At 42.5% G+C, this 23,085-nt stretch overlaps 1 protein-coding gene across 3 annotated transcripts in view; it reads left to right on the top strand.

Moving 5' to 3' along the window:
- The window catches only part of ARID3B (AT-rich interaction domain 3B), a 47,930-nt gene that overhangs the window by 6,000 nt on the left and 18,845 nt on the right, over nt 1-23,085 (top strand). For all 3 annotated transcript variants that reach the window (XM_069560166.1, XM_069560168.1, XM_069560167.1), the window contains exons 3-4: nt 21,561-21,632; nt 21,848-21,920. In XM_069560166.1, the coding sequence (XP_069416267.1) occupies nt 21,561-21,632; nt 21,848-21,920 (145 nt within the window). The remainder of the gene's footprint in view (nt 1-21,560; nt 21,633-21,847; nt 21,921-23,085) is intronic.

The raw sequence follows: 23,085 nt of genomic DNA, 5'->3' as shown, positions 1-23,085 counted from the left end.
AGTCGTATCTGACTCTTTGTGACCCCGTGGACTGTAGCCCACCAGGCTCCTCTGTCCATGGGGATTCTCCAGGCAGGAATACTGGAGTGGGTTGCCATGCCCTCCTGCAGGGGATCTTCCCAACCCAGGGATCGAACCCAGGTCTCCCACATTGCAGGCAGATTCTTTACCATCAGAGCCATGTAGCTGAGGCCTAATCTTTCACCCTAAATTTACCCTCCCCCTGAATTTGGAGATCAAATTCAGGGGGTCACAGGGTAAGAATGACTTTAAACTTCAGACGTGCACGTTCTTTTCTCCTTTTGAATTTAAGTTTTCAACACCGATTTGGTCTATGCCCTCCCTTTGTCTAATCCTGCTTCTGAAAGTGGTAGTTAATGTGCTTGGGGATTTTAAAAACTTTTTAGTTGTGCTTTGGAAAGGGGACTAAAAAGATGATATTCCTAGGGAGAACCTGTAAAAACTATTACAAACTAAGACTAGCTTTTTAAAAATGTATCATTATTCCAAGTCTTGTTTCTTACACATTTAACTTCTAGAGAGCAGAAAAAGATCTTATTAATGTGTGACGGTGTCCATTCTGTTCTCTCACACAACAGACTTCTACAGAAGCTTCTTGGGTCAGGCCCTCTGCTTCTCCCTTGAAGAGCCCTCCAGCTAGGTTTAGCAGAGGCAGTGTGGAAACCTCAAGGGGAATTGAGTCTTGGGTTGTAACAATTTTACTCTGTCCTGAGTCAGTTAAAGCCCAACTGCCCAATCTGAACTCTGCTGCAGATATTTTAAAACAGTTTTGTTTCAGCTATTCATACACAAAGATAAAGTTGATTTTGTCTGCAGCATAGCTAACATAGCTTGGTAAATCAACAGGAACACTCAGAAGTATTTTAGAAGATTTAAGGGTGCTGTGGGGGACTACAGCAGGCATCTGCCAACTACAAAGCAAAATTTGAAAAGTTTAAGGGCTCCACAGATTATCTTTTGTTTCTGAAATCATTTTATAGCCTGTAAAGCCAAAATTATTTGATGTTTTCTCCTTGAAGTAACTCTTAGAAAATAATTCATTCTGTATTCATGGTGGAATCCATTTAGATCAGTGTTACTCAAATGGAGACTATCTCCTCATCCCCTCCTGCTCCCAGGGGATGTTTGGCAATGTTGGGAGATATGTTTAGTTGTCATGACCGGGGCAGGTGGAGTTGTACTGCTGGGACAGAGCGTGTAGCGGCCAGGGATACTGCCACACATCCTGCAATGCCTAGGACAATTCCCCACAGCAAAGAATTACCTGGCCCCAAATGTCAGTAGTGCCAAGGTTGAGAAACCCTGCTCTAGATTGTGTAATTAGAAAGCGAACAAAGACGCTCTGCTTTCATCAGACACTGCCCTAGATGCTTCCTTTGTGTCTTGATCTTGGTAACTGAAGTGTTTGGCAACCTGGAGTTTTCTTCACTTCTGATTTCACTATCCGTGTTGAGTTTGTGTCTTCTCCCATCAGCATGTGGGTGAACAGACTGTCCATTACTTGGAAAAGGATTGGGGCCTACAGATTTATGCTCTGTCAGTGCGTTCTTCCAGCCCAATGTTTCCTGGTATCTAAGATGTTAGTGTTGACTTGTGAGAGAACTTGGCTGACCTTCTAGATGTGAACCCCAAAAGGTCAAGGCATAAATATTCAGCAACCTTGTTATGTATTAAGAGATGTGACTATTAAATCGGCGTTAGTTTTGGAACCTAAAGATGTGGGTTTAGATCCTGTCTCCACTGTTTGCTATAGCGCTTGAGATGGATGTCCTCTCCTCCCATTCTGAACCCATGCTTCCATCTTTCCCAGAGGATGATAATCCTCTCTTGCTATCCTCGGGGAACAATTTTAAAGATATTACAAAGGTGGAAGAAGAGAATATGAGTGTGAAAAATCTTCCTAAAATGTATGCCATGATGCAAAGGTTAGGTTGAATTGTCACTAGCGCCTAAATGCTTTTTGAAGCTGTAACTTTTCAGTTTTTACTACCTTTAGGAGTACGATGTTGCATAAACCTTAGTGCTCTAAAACTGTGACCAAACTCTAGTATTCTGGGCTTCTCTGAAGCATTTCAGGATTATGTGAGCTAAAGCCATTGCATTTTTGAAGCTGCTTCTTTCCATGTTAGAATAGGGATATTTCTCCTTTAGGTAGAAGTAAGCTTTATGTTGAATTCTTATAAATACTTGGTTAGGGACTTAATGACTCATCCCTTCATGTCTCTCTACTCCCATCCCTTCCTAATTTTCAGGACTTGTTCCATCAGTGAGCCCATTTCCCTGACTCTTTAAGTCTCCTTTAATCAGTAAATCTGCCCAATTCAGTTGCTACCAGGGAACGAGAAGTCACTGTTTATTTTTTTAATTTCTGTTTACTTATCTTCTGGCTGTGCGGGGTGGCTTGTAGAATCTTAGTTCCCCAACCAGGGATCATACACAGGCCTCAGGAGCAAAAGCACAGAATCCTGACCACCGGCCTGCCAGGGAATTCCAGAGAAGTCACTTTTTAAAAGCGTTCTCTTGATTGCACATCTCCTTCCAGCGCGTTGTGTAGTCCAGACTGTCCTCCCACTTGCCATAACGAAGCTTCCAGAGGAATGGCTTGCACGCCTCACCTTGTTTGTCACCTTCTGCTCACTCCTCAACACACTTCCGTCTGGACTGTGTCTCGTGTATATATCCCTGAAGCTCCTCTGGGTAAGGCCTCCCAGGGATCACCATGTTACTAAGCCCTGCCTGCCCTCACCTCCTGTGATTTCTCTGCAGTGTTCAGGAGAGTTCAGTGGGCTCCTCTCCTTGAAACATTTTCTTTTTTGCTTTCTGTAGCCCCATCCGTTGGTTTATTTTCTGTGATCTCTTTCTCTTCTGTCTAAACCTCTAGAACTCCAAGTTCCTCAGGGCTTAGTTTTAAACCCTCCTCTCTTTATGCTTCCCCTGGGCAATTTCTTTCACTTTCATGACTTTAAATACTACCTGCAAGCCATTGATTCCAATGTATATTGTTTGAGCCCATGTTTCCATTCTGAGTTCAGTGGGTGTTTTATTAGATGTTTTCCTGGCACCTCAAGTTTAATGTATATAACTCCTACTTCCCCACGATTATTTCCTCCTTTATTTTGCTTCACGATAAAGGGCATTTCTACCCACTTGGTCATTCAGAAACTTAGCGCTGACTGTCTTTGTATACCTCCTACTCTGTCACTCCATCTGGTGATGTCCATCACCAGGTCTTGTGAATTCTCTCATCTAAATATCTAGAATCCTGCCACTTCTTTCCTCCACCATCACCTGCTTAATCCCAGCGATTTACTGCTGTAGCTATCAACAAGTTTCTGTGTCTTCCTCCCCCAGTGTAATTCTCCACACAGCAGCTAGAGTGATCTTCTAAAAACCAAATCAGATTATGTCACTCCTTCAATGCCCTTCAGGTTTTTTGGCAGTTGCTGTAAGTGTGAAAGCCAGAACCTGCATGATCTGATCCTGCCTGCCTCTCCAGCCTTGTCTTTGCCAATATCCTGACCTGTCACTGTACTCCAGCCACCCTGGCCTTTGCATATGCTGGTTTTTCTGCCTGAAATACTCCTCCCCAGCCTTCTGTTTTCACCTTAAACATCACTTTCTCGGAGGCACTATTAGTGTGGGTCATGTTCTACCTTGCAGATACGGCAGATTTGGTTGTGAATATCACTATGCAATAAAGTCACATGAATGTTTTGGTTTCCCGGTGCCTGTAAAAGTTGTGTTTACATTTTACTGTAGTCTGCTAAGTGTGCGGTAGCATTATGTCTGGAAGAAACAGTGTACATATCTTGATTTTAAAATGCTTTATTAAAAAAATGCCATAATCTGAGCCTTCAGCAAACTGTAACCTTTTTGCAATAGTAATATCAAAGATCACTGATCATAGATCACCATAACAAATATAACAGTGATGAAAAATTTTTTAATATTTTGAGAACTACCAAAATGTGACCCAGAAGACATGAAGTGAGCAAAGGCTGTTGGGAAATGGCACCGGTAGATGTGTTCAATGCGGGGTTGTCACAGACCTTCAATTTGTTTAAAAAAAAAAAAATGCAGTATCAGCAAAGCACAGTAAAGCAGAGCACAATAAAATGAGGTTTGCCTGTATTGGCGGTAATTGAACATTGTGCTTTTATATTTGTGTGGTTTATTTGTTTGATAGCTGATTCCTGTACTCAGTGGTGAGCGCCAAGAGGATTGGGATGTGTTCTGCTTATGTCTTGTGTCCCAGCACCAGCAGAATAATAGGAGATATTATTATGCCCTGCATAAATATTTGTTTCTTCTACTTTCTTTTAATTTGCTCTGCTCTGTTTTATTTTTTTATGTGAATAGTACCATTTCATTTCTTTAAAAAAAAATACTATTTTTTAGAGCAGTTTTAGGCTCACAGCAAAACTGATCAGAAAGTACAGTGATTTTTTTCATACGCTCCCTGCCCCCACACATGCCCAGCGTGCACCAGAGTGCTGCATTTGTTACAGTTGATGAACCAACAGTGACACATCATTATCACCCAGAGTCCATCGTTTTACACTAGGGTTCACTCTTGTTACACATTCTGTGGGTTTTGACAAACATGTGACATGAACCTACCATTATAGCAACATACAGACTAGTTTTGCTGCCCCCCAAATCCTCTGCTCCACCCATTCATACCAGCCTTTTCAGACTGACTTCTTTCACTTAGTATTAATAGTATGCATTTAAGTTTCCTCCATGTCTTTTCATGGCTTGATAGCTCCTTTCTTTTTAGCACAAATAATATTCCATTTTCTGAATGGCTGCAGTTGATGCATTCATCTACTGAAGGACATCTTGGTTGCTTCTAAGTTTTGTCATGTATGAATAAAACTACCATAAACATCTGTGTATAGGTTTTTGTTGATAGAAGTTTTGAACAACAAGGAGCACGGTTGTTGGATTGTGTTAAAAGAACGTGTTTAATTTTGTAAGAAACTGCCAAACTGTCTTCCAAGAGTGGCTGTACCCTTTTGCATTCCTACCAGTAGTGAATGAATTCCTGTTGCTTCACATCCTTATCAGCATGTGTTAGTATCAGTGTTGGGGATTTTTTTTAATTGACGTTTTCATTGAGATGATTGTATATTCACATGCAGTTCTAAGAATAATTTAGAGAGATCCTATACACTTTGTCCAGTTTCCCCAATGGTAACATTTCATAAAACTAATATATGATGACAACCTGAATCTTGACATTGATGGGATCCACTGATCTTACTTAGATTTCCTAAATTTTACTTGTATTCTGTGTGCCTGTCCTGCTTTTTAACCCTATTTCATTATGTGTTTAACAAATCTTCTGAAATTCTTGTTACTTAAAAAAAATGCATTTGAAGCTGCTGCTTTCTCTCAAGGTTGCACTTCTGCTGTATCCCACAAGTTTGGATGTGCTTCCATTGGTTAGTACAAAATCTTGGTTGTGATTGCTTCTTTAACCTGTGGGGTTTTTCAAAAGTATTTTTTAGTTTATGAATATGTGAGTTTTATCTTTTCAAAAATATAATTTTATAACTTATAATTAAGCTCTGTCCATTGGTGTTAGAGAACTGGTGTAGTGTCAATTTTCTGGAATTCATTATGATGTCCTTTGTGTTGACCTTATATATGATCAGTTTTTATAAATTATTCATGTGTGCTTGGAAAGAATGTATACTGTCTGTTTGATAGACATGGGGTTGTATATCTGTCTGTTGGATCAAGCTTTTTAATTGTGTTATTCATGTCTTTCTTATCTTTACTAAGTTGTGTTTGTGTGATCACTTTCAGAAAGAGGTGAATTAAAATAATCCAGTATGAGACTGGCTTTCTTTTGGTTAGTATCTTGAGACCATATGTAAAAAACTTAAAAATCTCTGTCTTTTTTATTAGGTTAATTTAATCCATGTAGTTAGTGAAAGTGAAAGTTACTTATGTCCCACGTTTTGCACCTAGGCCAGAATCCTGGCGTGGGTAGCCTTTCCCTTCTCTAGGGGATCTTCCCAAGCCAGGGATCAAACCCAGTCCTCCTGCATTGCGGGCAGTTTCTTTACCACCTGAGCTCTCAGGGAAGCCATGTAGTTAGTTATTAGGACTGGTGATACCTGTTTACCGATTTCTGCCTTCTAACTTTGAATTTCCAGTTTAACTATGCTTTTACTTTGCTTCTTTTTTTTTCCTCTTCTGTCTTTTGTTCATTTGATTGATTGAATTTTCTTTAATCAACCTTTTTCTCTTTACTGGCTTAGAAATTATGCATTTTTTTTTTAACCTCACCATTACTTCTTGCATGACATTCTTCCCCTTTGGCTGTCTTCTTCCCTTATGGCTCAGCTGGTAAAGAATCCGCCTGCAATGCAGGAGACATGGGTTCGATCCCTGGATTGAGAACATCCCCTGGAGAAGGGAAAGGCTGCCCACTCCAGTGTTGCGTCCTGGAGAATTCCATGGGCTGTATAGTCCATGGGGTGGCAAAGAGTCAGAAACGACTGAGCGACTTTCACTTTCGTCCTTTCCTTGTTTAGTAACTAAATACAGTAAACTCAGTCTTGGTACTGAAAAAATTTTTTAGATATATATCTTTCTTTATCTTGCCTCTATTCTTGTACCATTGTTCATAGCTTTAGATTCTAGAGTGACTGTTATTTGCCTTAACACTTTGAGGATATGCTCCCATTTATCTTCTAATAACTATTTTTGCTATTGAGAAGTCTATTGTCAGTTTGTCACCTTTGTGAATCTTTTTTCCCTCTTTTTTAGCTTTAAATTTTTTTCTGACTCTGCTGTTGCCCTTGTATTATACTAGTGTTCTGGGTTTGAACATATTTTTATTTACCCACCTGGGCCTTAATCTGCTCCTTCAACTTGATGTTTCCTTCCCACCTTGGCTCCTATTTTTCCTTGACCACTATTCTATGAGAAGTATTTGAACCTTCTCTTTAGCCTTCCTAGTAGCTTTTCTTGAATAACCTAATCTCTTTATGTCTTTCTCTTGCATTCTGGAATATTTTCACATTCTGTTTTCCAGTGTCTGATTCTCTCTTCAGCTCTGTCTACACTGCTTAACCAAAAAAGCAGTTATCTTAATATTTCGTTTTAATTTCTATTCTCTTTTTTGGTTTAAAAAACCTGCCTCCTCTTACCATATGGTTTCAATTTCTTCCTTTAGCTCTTTGAACTTCTTTAACTTTTAAAAAACTTTTTATTATGGGCTTGTTAAAAACTTTTTATTATGAGAATTTCATATATACAAAAGAAGGAAATGGTAATGAGCCACCTGTGTCCTTTGCCCAGCTTCCAGCAGTCAGCAGCATTCTGTCACTCTTTCAGCATGCTTGTTTTAAAGATGCTTCTAGATTATTGTCACCTCTAGTTTTCGGAGTGCAGGCTCTCCTTCTGTCATGTCACTCTCCCCTCTGATGGTTTATTTCCTCTTGCAGCAGTTTGTTTTTGTTTTCAACGTGAGCCTGTTTTGAGTTGGGATTCGTTTCCGTGGGATTCCCATATGTTTTAGATTATGGAAGCATTCTGAAGGGGAGTTTTGTTTTCTCCTCTGCTGGGGCCCTACAAATTTAGCTGGTTGCCATTGGTTTGAGGTGTGTGTATTTGGAGTCTACAACTGTACCTCCACATCTGTATAGTCTGTGGGGTCACAAAGAGTCAGACACGACTGAGCGACTTACACTCCCTCTGTACCTGGCGAGAGCCCGAATTTCCATTTTCTTATGAACCCTCTTTTTCCATGAGGTCCCTCGCAGATGGCAAGGTTCCTTGCTGCTTCTCCAGGTTGGTGAGCAGTTTTTTAGGCTCCAGTTCATGACGTGGGTGGGGCAGTGGTGTGGAAATATAGTCCTTCCTGGCCTCTAGCTTTAGGAATTTATCTCAGCTCTGGTTTTTGGCATGCAGGGGGCCTGTAGTCTGGACTCTTCTTCCTTAGGGGTGATTAAATCCCCAGTCCTCAGCCCTCTGCTTTTAAGAACTATATCTGGGTGCTTTCTCCCTTGAGTCCTTCAGCTTTGGCGCCTGCTCACTAGTTTCTCTGATTCCTCCCTTTTTGTTTATGACACAGTAGACTCCGCTTTCCTTCTTGGTTTCAAGCTTAGCTGTATGTGTAAGGGGTGTGGAGTGTTAAATTTTATCAAACATTTCTAGTGGGGTTTTCTTTGGAGACAAGAAGGAGGTAGAGTTGCTCTACATCAGATTATCCTCGCTCAAGATCTTGCTTGCTACTTTGGTTTTTTATTGGTTTTTAATCGCTTCAGCATTTTAACCTCTCCTGTGCTGGGTGTTTGCCTTATTGCAGTGAGTTGTGTGAAGCAGGCCCTGATAGTCGCCCCCCCTTACATGTTTGTTTTATTTTACCGGTGAGGAAAGAAGGGTGAAATGGGCTACTTGTGGTCTCAGAGTTGGGAGGCTGGGCTGTGAGCACAGGTGGTCCAACTTCTGCCTCCATGCCTCTTCTCTTAATATTCCAGAGAGAGCAGGGCAAACATAATCTTTTCTCAGTTGTTTCATTAGCTAAAAGTAACTATTTTTTCTGATTTTCCAAGTAATTCAGACACATTTTAGAAAATATGAAAATTTGTAAGGAAGGGACTTCCCTGGTAGTCCAGTGGCTAAGACTCCACACTCCCAATGCAGGGAGTTCTGGTTCAATCCCAGGCTGGGAAACTAGATCCCACATGCTGCAGCTAAGACCCAGCACAGCCGAATAAATAAATATTTTTTAAAAAATTTGTATGGCAGAGGCCATCACAATATTGTAGAGTAATTAATCCTCCAATGAAATAAGCAAATTTTAAAAAATTTGTAAAGAAGAAAATATAGTCAACCACATAACTTCAGTATAAATGTTAACTTTTTTTGTATTGTGTGCTTTTTAAAAAATGCCTATTATAGGCACTTTGTTGTTGTTGTTTTATTTTTGTGTTCAGCTTTTATTACCTGATAGTCCATGAGCAATTTTTATAATTAAAATTTATTTTGAAGTGTTGTTTTAAAATAGTTTTATTTTTATAAAAGATATCACAAGTTATATTGACTCAATTTTTAAGATACAGAAACACATAAAGCAAAAGTCAGCCTAACCTTCCACAGGTCATTGTTTGGTCTATACCTTTGCAGAGTATTTTCTCTTCACAGATAACCTTTACTTGTTTTTAATAGATATAGAAGTTTTACAACTTAGTTTTTTACTCAGTATTATGACTATCTTTTCACACGTTTATAAAGATTTATTAGTGTTTTTATAATCATATCAGAATTATTGAAATAATGTTGAATAGATGCTCATGAAAAATTAAAACAATATAGAAAAATACAGTAAAAATGCGGAGTAAAAATGTATAGTTTTTAAAGATACAGTGTCTGGTTGCCTCCTTTGCTCTCTCCCAGCCGATCCTCCCATCCCAAAGGAGGCCGCAGTTAGGAATGAATCAGCCTCTGTGACTGTTGCTGTGTATTTACCTATTTAGTGTGTGACCACAGAATGTGTGAGTATATGTGTTAGGTATAAATGCAGACTGTGTTTGTAGATGCTGTTTGACCCTTTGCCCTTCTGTCTGTATTGCTGTGGTAGGCTAGGTTAAATATTCTAGAAGTTAGAAGCTGCTCACTCTGCAGGTATATGTATATGACTGTCTTTTCATATGTTTATTTGCCTTTTGTATTTGTTCTGTGACTTACCCTGCCTTTGCTCATTTTTCTTTTTTTTTTTTAAACTGAAAAACACAGGATTTACTCTAACACATTTTTAAGTATATAGTTCTTATTATTAGCTCTAAGCACAGTGTTGTACAGCAGATCTTTAGAACTTTTCTATCTTGCTTGACAAAGTTATACCCGTTAAGCTTCCCATTTCTTAACCTCCCACCCCCGCCCCAGGCCCTGGTAACCACCATTCTACTTTTTCCTTTCTTTTCTTGAAATTTACGTATTTACTTGGCTGTGCCACGTCATAGTTGCAGCCTGAGGGATCTTTAGTTGCGGCCTGTGAACTTTTAGTTGTGGTATGTAGTTTCCTGACCCAGAATCAAAGCTGGGCTCCCTGCATTGGGAGCCCAGAGTCTTAACCGGTGGACCACCAAGGAAGTCCCCACCATTCTACTTTCTTCTTCACTGAGTTTACTTTAGATACTTCATACAAGTGGAATCACACAGTATTTGTCCTTCTCAGAGTGGTTTATTTCACTTTATTTATGCTTATTTACATTTTGGTTGAAATGATTTTTTTGTGCATGATGTAAAATAAGAATCCATTTCTTGAATGTGGATATCCAGTTTTCCCAACACCATTTGTTGAAGGGACTGTCCTTTCTCCATTGTGTATTCTTGGCATCCTGTCAAAAATCAGTTGATCGTTGTGCATGGGTTTATTTCTGGGCTCTATATTCTGTTCTCTTGGTCTATATGTCTGTCTTTATGCTAGTACCATACTATTGTATTATTGTAGCTTTGTAATATGTTGTGTAATCAGGATGTCTGAGGCCTCAGCTTTGTTCGTCTTTCTCAGGATTGTTTTAGCTATTGGGGCCTTTGTGGTTCCAAAGAATTTTAGGATTGTTTTTTCTTTTTCTGTTAATATATGCCCTTGGGATTTTGGTCAGGGTTGCATGAAATCTGTAGATCACTTTTGGGTAGCATGGACATTCTACAATATTAAGTTCTTCCAATTCATGAACACAGGATGTATTTCCATTTATCTGTATCTCCTTTGTTTTCATTCAGTAATGTTTTGTAGTTTTCAGTGTACAAATCTTTAATCTCTTTAGTAAGATTCATTTTAGGTATTTTGTTCTGTTTGATCATTTGCAAAGTAAATGAGATTGCTTTTCTTAATTTCTTTTTCAGGTTGTTTGGTGTTAATTTACAGAAACAAAACTGATTTTTGTATGTTGATTGGGTATCCTATAGAATTCATTTATTAGATCTAACAGTTTGTGAGTGTGTTGTATGTGTGGAATCTTTAAAGGTTTCTGTTGATTCATGTAAGTGCGTGTCATCGTCCAGCAGAGGTAATGTTATTTTTTTCCTTTCCAGTTTGGATGCCTGTTTACTTCTTTTTCTTGCCTAATTGTTCTAGTTAGGGCTTCCAGTACTATGTTGAATAGAAGTGGTAAGAGTATGCATCATTGCCTTGTTCCTGATCTTAGAGGAAGAGCTTTTAGTTTTTTATCATTGAGTAGGATGTTAGCTAGAGACTCTTCATATATGGCCTTTAAAATGTTGAAACCATTCATTCTTTTCCTAGTTTGTTGAGTATTTTTATCATGGAATGGTGTTAAATTTTGTCAGTTTCTTTTTCTGCATCTCTTGAGATAATCTTGCGATTTTTATCCTTTGTTCAGTTAATGTGGTGTGGCTCATTGATTGATTTTTGAATGTTGAATCATCCTTGCATTCCAGGGATCAATCCTGCTTGGTCATGCTGTATGATCCTTTTAATGTGCTCTCAAATGTGGTTTGCTAGTAGTTTATTAAGGATTTTACATCCATATTCGTCAGATAGTTTTCTTGTAGTGGCTTTTTCTGGCTTTGGTATCAGGGTAGTACTGGCCTCATAAAATGAGTTTAGAAGTATTCCCTCCTTTTCAGTTTTTGGGAAGAGTTTGGGAAGGATTGATGTTTTAATTCTCTAAATGTTTGGTAGAATTTACTTGTGAGGCTGTCCCTTCCAGGGCTTTTCTTTGTTGTGAGTTTTTGATTACGATGCAGTCTCCTTACTAATTATAGGTCTCTTCAGATTTTCTGTTTCTTCATGATTCAGTCTCGGTAGGTTGTAAGTTTCTGGGAAGGTATCCCTTTCTTCTAGGTTATCCAGCTTGCTTGCATATAATCATTCACGACAGGCTCTTACAACCCTTTATTTCTGTGGCATTGTCGTGATGTCTGCTGTTTCATTTCTGAATATGTCTTCTCTTTTTTTCTTAATTTAACTGAAAAGCTTTGTCAATTTTGTTTATCTTAAAAAAAACCTGTTAGTTTCATTGATGTTTTTCTATTCTCTGTTTTGTTTATTTCTGCCGTAATCTTTATTATTTCCTTCCTTCTGCTAACTTTGGGCTTAGTCTGTTCTTCCTTTTCTGGCTCCTTGAAGTATAGTTAGGTTGTTTATTTGACATCTTTCTTTTTAATGTAGATGTTTGTTACAACTATAAACTTCTGAGTTCTGCTTTTGCTGCATTCCTTGAGTTGTGGTATGTTGTATTCTGTGGCCTTTACTTGTTTTTTTCTATTCTGTTATCTTTTCTGACTGATCTGTAGTAGCTCTTTTGCATATAGATCCTTGTCTTTGTGTTTCAAGTGTTTTTCTCAGTTGTTGCCTATTCAGCTTAATTATAGTTCTTTCGCCTAGTAGTTTAAATTTTTGATGTTGCTAAACCTAGTTGACTTTTCCCTTTATGATTTCTGTTATTCTTAAAAAGGCCCTCCCATCTCCCAAGATTATAAAATATATATATATGTTGTTATTTCATGGTTGTATTTCTATATGTGTATCTTAACTCCATCTAGAATCAGTGGGAAGGATGTGAAGTAGGGATTGAGCGCTTTTAAGAAGCTGTGTTAAGTGGCTACACAATGTTCTGTCACATGGAGAGCATTTTCGCAGGTTCCCTGTTCCCTTACTGTTGCACTGTTAGGCTTCTATGATTTTTTCTTATTATAAATAAGGATGTTCTGTGTTTCTAGTTGCTGCTTTCAGGTGGATTCATAGAACTGCACAGTCAGGAGACTAAGAAGGCAAGGCAGTCTCCAGGCGCTTGCAGGTGCATGGCCTACATTAGCTTCTCAACCCCACACTCTTAGATCACTTGGCAGCCTTCTTCAAGTCATTTCCTCGGGTCTTCCTTGTGCCTTGGTTTTCTCATGTGAAAAATAAGGATAGTAATACTACCTACCTCAGAGCATTGTGCTGAGGTTTAAATGTTTAATGCACATAAAATAGTGGAATAGGGCCTGGGTTAGCAGTTGTTATTAGTTGTTATTGCTGCTGGTTTTTTTATTGACATAGGGATTTTAAGGCAAGTGACTTTGAGAAAAGGTGCTGGTGTTTTAATATTTTCCTATGGGAATCTAGGAGATCCCATTGCCCCAATCCCTTCTTATCACTGAATGTTATCATTGTTTAAAGCTTTTCTAATTGAATGTGTGAACGAACTTCTTTTTTGCTGGCCCGGGATGGGGGGCAACTACAGCCTCTTCTGTTATCTTCCTGAACTTTAAATTGTTTTCTCTCAGAAATGGCTTATATTGCCTTTTAGTTCCCTTTTATGGAGTCGTCCTTTAAAAGTGGAAGTTCACCTGCTTCTCAGCATGATTCCCCCAGTCCACCCCCCACCAAATCCATCGCTTGGCCCGAAGCGACTCTCCGAACAACGGTCCCTTGGCTTCTTTTTCAGGTACTGACGTCCATTTGAGCCCCTTGTGTCTGCCAGGCCCTGTGCCAGGGGCACAGGCGCCTCAGAGGAGTAAGTTACCATCTCCGTATGAGAGAGACTCAGCCTGGGAGCGCAGGGGCAGCTGGCATCGGAGTTGGAATGTGTGCACCACAGTGCCATCCGCCTGTGGAGCGGGGGTGGGAGTGGGGTGGGCAGAGCCCTAGGAGAAGCTCTCAGATTGTCAGTGGGGTTGATTTGTAAACGTAACGCAACTATTCTGCCTGCGGAAACTTGCTCTGTAGAATCCCAAACTTGAAGGAAAGGTTTTTGTTTTTATTTTTTTACCTTATGAAGTAATTCATCATAGCATTTTTTAAAAAATTTGTTCTTTCTATACATTTAAAATACGTAGTTTGAAAAAAAAATTGTGAAAGCAATTTCTGAAGCACTGACTTCAGGCAGGTTTCTTGGCCTCTTCAGGCCTCAGGGGAGGTGCTCTTCCACTCGGCTCGCCCGCTCTGTCTCCCTGAGCTCTGCTGTGTGAAGGGATGTCAGCAACCATTATGGACGGTCAGGCGGTTGGTAGCTAACAGGTTGAATAAGCCGTGCTGCCGACGCAAATACTGCAGAGAAAAGGAGCTGGAACTTTCCTGTGGGGTGCTCAGACTTAGCCTTGTCTGGGCCACTTCACTCTTCAGCATAGAGGTGTCCTCATCCCCAACAGTGCATTGGAGTTTTTCTTCCTCCTTTTTGTAGGAACACCCCATTTCTGGGCAGTCTTCTTGATTATGGCGTGAAAGTGTGATTATATGCCTAGATGGAAAGGCAGGACTGCCACCCTCTCTCCATTCCTCCACCCTTCCCCCTTTCTGCTGCTTGATCAGAAAAGGGTCCCTTGGCTCTTTTTCCAAGCCACCGAGTTTGAATTGACTTTGTTGCCAGTAAGAACGTGGGGAAGCACTTTCTGGTTCCTGCTAAAGTTACCTGACAGCGGAAGGTGTGCATCTGATAATTATAACTCTAGTGCTTCCAAGGCCTGAGCCATTGAGCTAAGAGCAGTAATCCTGATCTTATCAGTAGGGTTTTGTAGTCCAACAGTGTTGCTTCTAACAGTATCTGTTTTACTTCCTGGGGCTCCCCTCTCCTTTCAGGATTCTCCTATAATCCTGCCCATTACCCCTTTGTGCCTGTCTCATTACCTCTTGGGATCAGTTAAAACTGGTGGGAGAGCAGAGGTGTTTTTTCTTTTCTTCTTGAGATCTGGGAATTGGACATTTAACATTACAACATTATCCACTTGTCCAGTAGCAGATAGTCACAAGTGTTAGGGGTAATACCTACAGAGACACAGGCAGAGCAAAGAAAAGGTAGTTCATGTGTTGCTTATTTTTAAAAAAGAACAGTACTAACAACAGCAGTATTCAGCTGGAATACTTTTGTTACACTTTATATTTCAAAGTTACTAACTGATATCCTTGAGCTTGGGATCAGCCCTTTGAAGTCTACCCATGGAGCTGACTATGAGGTTCAGGTCCCAGGAATTTGCCCAGATCTGAACGGTGGATGTGATTCAGAATCTATTAGATTATAGAGTAGACAGAAAGGAAACACGTTACTGTTGTGTTGCTTTCAGAGAACACCCAAGAATCTCCGTAAAGCTGTAGTGTGTGTGATGGTGTTCTAAGGACTGGACAGCTTCTTAGAGGTTTCAGAATATGGGGAACTCAAGTGAAGAGCTAGTAACTTAGCCTCTGTGTTTTAAACCTGAAGGAAAGGGTTAACTCTTGCCTTGGGGAAGAGTGAGGAATGGGGACTAAAATTGCTTTGGACATCTGAGCTGTGCTTTAATAAGATATTCCAGGTGGTCAAGGAGTAATCCTAAAATAGCCTAGATACTTAATTGCTTTTAAAGTCAGGCGCTCCTGTCTCTGGGGAGGCACAGCTCTAAGGAATGCAGTGCTGGCTCCTGAGGTCTTAGAGGCGTGGTCTGGTTGGGCTTTTTTTTTTTTTTCCCCCTTCTTCTTCCAAATCCCCAGTGAAAAAGCCCAAGGTATCTTTCTTGGGTCAGGAGACGCTGGTTAAATGTCTCTTCTCACTGGAAGTTTGGCAATAAGCTTTGGCTCCTGCTGCTGCCAAGTGCTAAGCCGGGCTTCCTCCAGGGCTGTTGGATTGTCCTTGTCACCTGTAGCACACCCCCAGAGACGGCGGCCTGCTTCCATTAGTGCTCCAAGGCGTCCTGCTCGGTCCCCTGCCCAGCGTCTCTCCATTTTCGTTGGAACTGACTTTTCTCACGTTAAGATTCAGATTTATCCTTCTTGTCCTGCTCCATCCCCTCCGTCCAGATCTAGCTGATTCTCTGACTTGGCTGGTCTAGGACAGTCGTTTCTCCCAGTTCTACTGCTCTCCCCACCCCCAACCCAGACTCTCAGTGTGGCCAGCCCCAGTGCTGGCTTTTCCTCTCAAATCTTCACTGCTGTTTACAAAAGTGATGTATTGACCTTGTGAATCATTACCAAGAAACATTAAAAACACATTTTATTAAGTGAAGAGTCATATTGCTGTCTTACCTGAAACACTAAATATTGTGATTGTATTAGTTCATTATTCTATAATTTTAATGCAGTCTGAATTTTCTTTGTTGTGGGGATGGGTGGGGAGGAGAAGAGTGTTGGGTCATGACAGATTCAGATGTTAATCTAGAGGAAATAAACAGTTTTTAAAATCATCTCTCTCTCTCTCCATTAGATTCTAACATCCAAGAAGTCTGAGGTTCTTATCTATCTTGTTCTCTTCCCCTTAGAACCTTTCACAGTATCTCGTATATCCTGGTGATCCAATGTTTGTATGTGAATGAATATAATGCAAAAATTGGAAAAAAGTTAAAATCTCCCATAATTCCAGTCCAATTAGGTGGCTACAGACATTTGTATGTGTATATCATGTATTTCCAACAAAAATGAGTGATTAAAATCAGCTGAAGCACTGATTTAATCATCTGTTTTCTGTTCAGAAAACATCCACGGCCTCCCCGCTCTTCACATTTCAGAGCTTAAATTTCCTCCTGGTATTCAAGGCATCTCACAGCCTCTTTCCACCTTAACTATTCAGACTTGCATCCTCTCTGCCAAAACATGCCTGTTTATCCCCCACTCCATGCTCATTGAGACTGTTAACCTCTCAGCCCTTTCTTCCAGGCCAGCTTGTCTCCACCTCCGAGCCACCTCCTTTCTTCCAGCTCCCTGGCACTTCGTGTTTTGGTACTTTGGCTTGCTCTGTCTATTAAATGCTGTGTGTGTTCAGCCTGTGTTTCCAGCTTTGTGGTAGAACTCCGGTGTGGGAACCACTTGGGGGGGAGTGGTGATTCTCCTCAGCGCCTGCACAGCTCTCTTAAGTGGGGCAGGTGCTCAGGAAAGCAGCGCTGAGTGAATGTCATAGGCTGTTTGCTTCTCCTAGGGGCCCCGTCTCACGTTGGATTCCACACCATGACATACCAGACAGACAGTCCTCCGGGGACAGGAAGCAGCCCACCTCCTGAGAAGGCCCACTCCATTTCTGGGCTGTTCTGACTGTTGGAAAAGTCTTTCTTGTAATCAACCTGAAATCTTCTCTCGGTTAACTTCTGCTTAGTGACTCTCATTCTGCCCTCTGGGGCTTTAGAGGGAAAGGGGGGAAAAAAAAAAAAAAAAGACAAGCCCTCTTCTTCTTCCACAAGGCAGCCTTTTCGATTTTCAAGGATGATGAATACATTTCCCCTTCCAGGGCTGAGGTGTTGAGGAGGCAGTATTTAAGTTTTGAGTGGCAGTTAGGTCAGACTCTGATTGGTCATTCTTTTCAAGGCCTTTTATGAGCAGGCTGGGAGTGCTAGATGCCACATTCTTTCAGACCCCTCAGAGCAGTCAGAAAGAAAGGAGAGTCTCCCCTTCTCGCTCTCCTGCGAGGAAGGTGGGCAGCTCCTCTTAGCCAGGAGGTTCTGTTTGGAAGGTAATGGTAAAAGGTGAGCTGTTCTTATTCTGGTACCTTCAGTAGTCCCAGGTAAGTCCCTTGGGCAAGTGCTGTGTGAGGGCTGGGTTTCTGTTTGGCTGCACCTGCCAGATGAAACCAATGAGAAGAATCAAGGAGTAAAAGAATCTCTCATTGATAGAGCTGCCCAAGGCCAAGCAAGACCTGGCATTTGTAGGCATTCTGCGTATAGAGAACATTATTCTTCATTTCCTCCCTCCATCCCTCCCTCAGGTCCCACCCAGAACACTTTCGACTGTTCTTTGCACCCACGAGGCAGTGTGGTGGTGTACCACAGAGACAGGCAGACCTGGGCTTCAATGCTGATGCTACCACTGAGAAGCTCTGAGAATGCGGGCAAGGTGACTAACTTGCTCTGCGAGCCATTGTTTTCCCATTTCCAAATAACACCCTCTCCATTGTGGAATTAAGGGAGAAATTGCTTGGCTAGCTCCGGGTCCGGCCCTGATTACACAGAAGATGTGCGGAGGCTTGCTTCCTGCTCTGCTTTCTTCTGTCTCCAGCTTTCTTTCACAACCAATTTTGAGAGATTTATAGGCAAAACACTCTGTGGCCTCCCTGGGGGAAATGAGCTGAATGTGGGTATGGTAGGGAAAGCTAGCCTTAGGTGGGTATTTGGGAACAAACTGTCAGTTTCCTGTGAGCTCCTGGTGAGATCAAAGCTGGTAAAGTGAACCCTCAAGTAAGGGAGGCTGAGAAGGTCGTAAAGGGCAGCAAGCGGCCACTCTGGCTACTGTTGCCTCCGCACATCTCTGGGCTGTTGAATCCTGGCTGCCTGCTGCCCACAGGGAGCAAAGCCTCTTCGCCGGCTGCTCGACTGCATGTGGCGACCTTCGGCTGAAACGGTTTACGTGGGGGCCTCTCTTGATCTTTATTGAGCTGACTCTTCGGGGGTGTATTTTCTCCACGTTCGCTTCTGCCATTCCCTGTGTTCCTCCTCCGCCGGCTGCTGTCAGCCACATTCTACATTCAAGAATTCAGTCATTTCCGAGCTGAAAACTTCCCAGCAGCCACACCCATACCCTGTTGATAGGTAGAAACCTCCTGTACATAAATTTGAAGTGCATAAGCGAGCTGTGTTTTGCAGCCATTGAGCAGAGTTAAGAACCAAGAAAATAACTTCTGAAGCCTGTAATCCTGCTAATGAAAGGAGGAGGGGAAGACAGGAGCTGTGGGGTTGGAAGTTCCATGGAGGAGCCCCTCCCCGTCTCTCAGCAGATGAGTCGGGGCTTTTCACGTGCTGGGGGCCAGGGATACCCTGACAGGATGCTTACAAACTGGGCACAGGCAGGGGCACAATAGAACACAAGGCCACACCGCCCAGAGGAGAACGCCACTGTGGGCAGAGGCTTCCCAGAGGAAACAGCCCGACCGTGAAGGGCAGGCAGGGTTTAGGAAGTACCCTCACCTCAGCCAGAAAATCCTGTGAATCAAGGTGGAACTTTAACTGTCTCAGACAGAGCAATGCAGAGACAGTGGACATGTCCCCGTCAGCCCCAACTGAATGTTTTCAATTATATAATGGTCCAGTTTTGCCTGGACAAAAGAAAACGCCTCCAGTCCCAGGCAGCTCTTTCCCTGTGTTTCCTTTAAACACTAAATGGACATTCCTATCTGAGGAATGGGTCAAACAGGGGGATTGCTCATAGGAATGTAGTATCCTGTTTCTGTCCAGTTCTGACAAGCATCCTTGTCCTCCCTGGTCACCAACCTAGTGCATTTCAGGGTAAAATCACAGCTCAAGGCAGATTTTGAACCTGAGTGGTTCTCGGTGGGCCACGACTAGTCCACAATCTGACCGTCCCAGTGCTTGGACTGTCCTGTGACTCAGGCAGAGCTGGTGAAAACCAGTCACGACGTCTCCATCCTCAAGGCCTTCTCCTCTGTTCCCAGAGCCGAACCCTCACACTCGGGTGTTTATTTTCACACATAGTCCCACCACTGGCGGCACTGGCGCTGGCATGCTTGTTTGTACACTCCCTTCCTGCTGCGGAAAGCCCTGTCTGAGATTCTAGGCTGTGGATTCCTTCCTCCCTACCCAGCTGAGTGTTAAATAGCTTCTTAGTGAGCATTCAGAGCGCCTTGAGGTTACTGTGATTAGCAAAAAAAGAAACTGTTTTTGCCTCTCTCTTGGTGACTGATAGAGAAAGAATCCTCCTGTGAACAGAATCCGCTTCAGATCTCTAGCTAGAGAGTTGGGAATTGAGCTGCCACGGTAAACAGCTGACATAACAGAAGCAGCAATGATCCCCCATTAAATGTCTTTCAGCTGATAGGGGCTCCCGGGATAATTGACTTTCCAGCAGGAATTACTGGCTCAAACGAAATCACTAGGCATTAGGGCGACCTGCTGCAGCCTTTGAAAGGAGACCGTAACTCTGTCTGGTTTTGCTGACCTGACAGGCATAATTCATCTTGATTATTCATTGTGCTAGTTGCCACCAGATGACACCAGGTTTCTGTTGACTGTAATTACAGCGTGGGTTTTAGCTTTTTTTTTTTTTTTTGAAACAGTGTTCCACTTGGTTGTTGGCCTCCCTGAGCTGAAGGTGCTGTAGGAACGTTTCTACAGCCTCTGCCTGGGGAGATGATGTGAGCACAGCCAGATAGCATTTCCTGAGCACTTCCTTACACACGTCTTTCAGTAGATAAGCAGGGAAACAATTTGATGGAGCCTGTTTCATGTCAACTGACAGGGTGTCACTTCTTCTTGGTTATCCTTAACCTGGTGTATGGTGAATTGCTGCTCTCACAAAGCTCAGCCCACTCCCCAGCCCGAGACGTCCTTCCCCAGCCACTTACACACCCCAGCCAGCTGGCTGGCACACATGTGCTTGTGCATGTGGGCACTTTTGGCCCTGAGGGAGAGAAGAGAGAGTGATGGTCTCAGTGTGTCCAGTGCCATCCCTGGGTCCTTCACTGACAGGTGGGATGAGGTGAACAGGCGACTTCTGCTCTGACATTTCTTTCTCTCCACTAGCAGAGGGCCTTTCAGACTCTCCTGTGTGATATACGTATATTTTTTTGAAGAGGTGCTTAATTGGTTCAAATAATAAGTTAATGCCTTTTAACAATGATTATAGTTGATCAGATATTCACTGGTGCCTTAAAATTGTCAGGCAGTGTGTTGTGTGCTACAGGTACAAAGATGAAGACACTTTGCTTTCAAGGAGCTTACAGTATGTGGGGATGACAAATAATTCCAAAATAATATGTCATATTCTAAGCTCAAGATGAACAGAGAGTGCTTCCAGAGAACTTGTGCATCTGTGTGTGAAGGGAAAGCTCTAGGTAGAAGATGATGCCTGATTTGAGAAAGAGTTACTCAACTGAATAAAAGCAGGAGGCAGATTTTAAGAACATAAACAAAAGCATGTTTGCCATTTCCTCCCAATCAGTTGAATGGTGTTGGTTTGACCTAATCAATTAAATTAGGATTAGGTTTTCATTACTTCTCTAATGAAAATGAACTTCACCCTAATGGAACAGTCTCTTCTATATCTTGGGAGTAATCTCAGGCCCCGGGGGCCCTCATATCACTAGGCAGTTCTAATCACTAGAGTTAGGGCTTCTGGTGGAGAGGCTTGGCTGAGAGACCACAAGATCTTCTGAGATCTTCATCTTGCTCCCTTTGACCCTTTATCTTCCACTGAAGTGTTGTGCACGAGGCCAGGCTAGGTATCTTCACAACATACCGTATAATTTGCAGGCACACCATAAAACATACAAACGTATGCCACACTGGACCTGCAGAAAAATGGTTCACCTCAGAACGATGGCTTCCGGAACATCAACTAGGGATGAGCCAGTTCTCAAAGCTAGGCCTTTGTGTCCCCTCTTCCAGGGTTATCAAGTATAAGTGACACCTACTGCCCTCCAGCAAATGAAGACGATTCTTCTACCTGACTCCCTCTGGTATTGGAACCATAATTGAAAGCACAAAACCAAGGTGTCCCTTTTAGGGGGGCAGAGGCAGTTACTCAAGCGGTCGCTCTTTCAGTGTGAGCCAGGAGAGCACAGTTGCTCAGGGTCCCCCTCTGTGCCCTAAAAGACTGCCTTGCCCCCTCACTCCCTGCATACTGACCCTGCCTTCTGACCTCTTGCTTCGTTCCCCTTTAGAATGGTGGTTTGGCCTGGAGTGACGATGCAGATGGAGGCCGGGGAAGAGAGATCTCTCGTGATTTTGCCAAGGTCTGTGATGTTTCCTTCGTGATAACAGAAGGGGCCGTTCTGCAGTGGGTTATTATATCTGCTCCCCAAGGAATGAGGATAGAAGTGGCCTGTGAGTCACATCTGTAGTCATTCAGATGGTTGTGTATCGCTGTTGTAAGACTTCCTACATAAGATGGAATTTATTTTCACTGTGGTGTGTTTTTTTCTTTTCTCTGGTGGGTTCGGGATCGCAGCTGTATGAACTGGACAGTGACCCGGAGAGGAAAGAGTTCCTGGATGACCTCTTCGTCTTTATGCAGAAGAGGGGTGAGTGTGCACCCTACTCATCATTTCAGTTCACTGAACATTTATTGAGTGCCCACTGTGTGCAGGTCACTCTTAGCCATCCTCCCTGTGGAGTGCCGGCATCTTAGCCCAGGAGGACAAGAGCCATTTATTGCCAGTGGGTCCCATACTTAGCTGAATAATTGACAGGTTGAAGAGGGCAGAGAGGGCCTGGGTAGAAAATGAATGGAATGATCATCCAAATTTGGTCCTGCTTTATTCTTGTCACTGTTCTGATTAACTGGTCTCTGGAGTCATTTCAAATTCAAATATACTTTTTTTCTTAGCCTTATAGTAAGTAGTCCTGGATATCACTTAAAACTCGTATATGGGGCTTCCTGCTGGTGCATCTGGCTTAATACAGACTTAGAATGGCCAATGAAAAAATGGAGGCCCTCCAGGTTGTGTTGGGAGGATTCTGAAGTGATCACAGGAAGGAAAAGCTAACTTTTTTTCCCCTTATCCATTGGCTGTTTGACTTTTGCATCCACTGGCTTGGTTGGGGTGCTCCTGCAGTTTAAGTGTAGGGCACATAGACATCACGCCTTCCTGCTTCTGGTCTTTGTCTCCTTCTCATTCTCCTGCACCCACCCACCCCCAGCCGTCTCCACTTGGGACCATGGCAAGTCTCAGTCTTAAGCCCACAGTGACTCAACTTCCTGGCTTTGTATTCTGTCACAGCAACGGGTTCACCAGCTGGCAGCCCTCAGGAAGCATGGTCAGAACCCCAGCCTCTCTAGGAGATAGTTCTCGGCAACCTGGGTGACGACATCTTCTTCACCCTCAGGACAAAGCCTTAGGGGAGCTGCTCCTGCCCGCATGTTCCCGGGGACCCTGCCTGATCGTGTAGCCCTTGGTTTCTGTGTCAGCTCCTTTACTGAGACCTGGGAATGAAGTCCTCCTCTTTATTGTAGGTGGGGCTGTAATGACGGCCTCCAGCAATGAAAGATCCTGAGTTAACTCCTCTTCTTCCCTCTCTCCCTCTCCCCACCAACCTCATCCCTCTTTCTGTCCCCCTCCTTCCAAAGCCTCATTGCCTGCTTAGTAGTGTGCCTATTACCACTGGTTTGCTTGCAAAGGCAATCGAAAGTTTTGAGTCTCAGTTTCCCCTCATCTCCAAGCCTATCAAAGCAGTCTAAGCAGCTCT

This window comes from Ovis canadensis, chromosome 18 (genome assembly GCF_042477335.2).
Source record: "Ovis canadensis isolate MfBH-ARS-UI-01 breed Bighorn chromosome 18, ARS-UI_OviCan_v2, whole genome shotgun sequence".
NCBI lineage: Eukaryota > Metazoa > Chordata > Mammalia > Artiodactyla > Bovidae > Ovis > Ovis canadensis.
The sequence above is the reverse complement of the archived record's forward strand: the minus strand, read 5'-3'. Positions and strand labels throughout refer to the sequence as shown.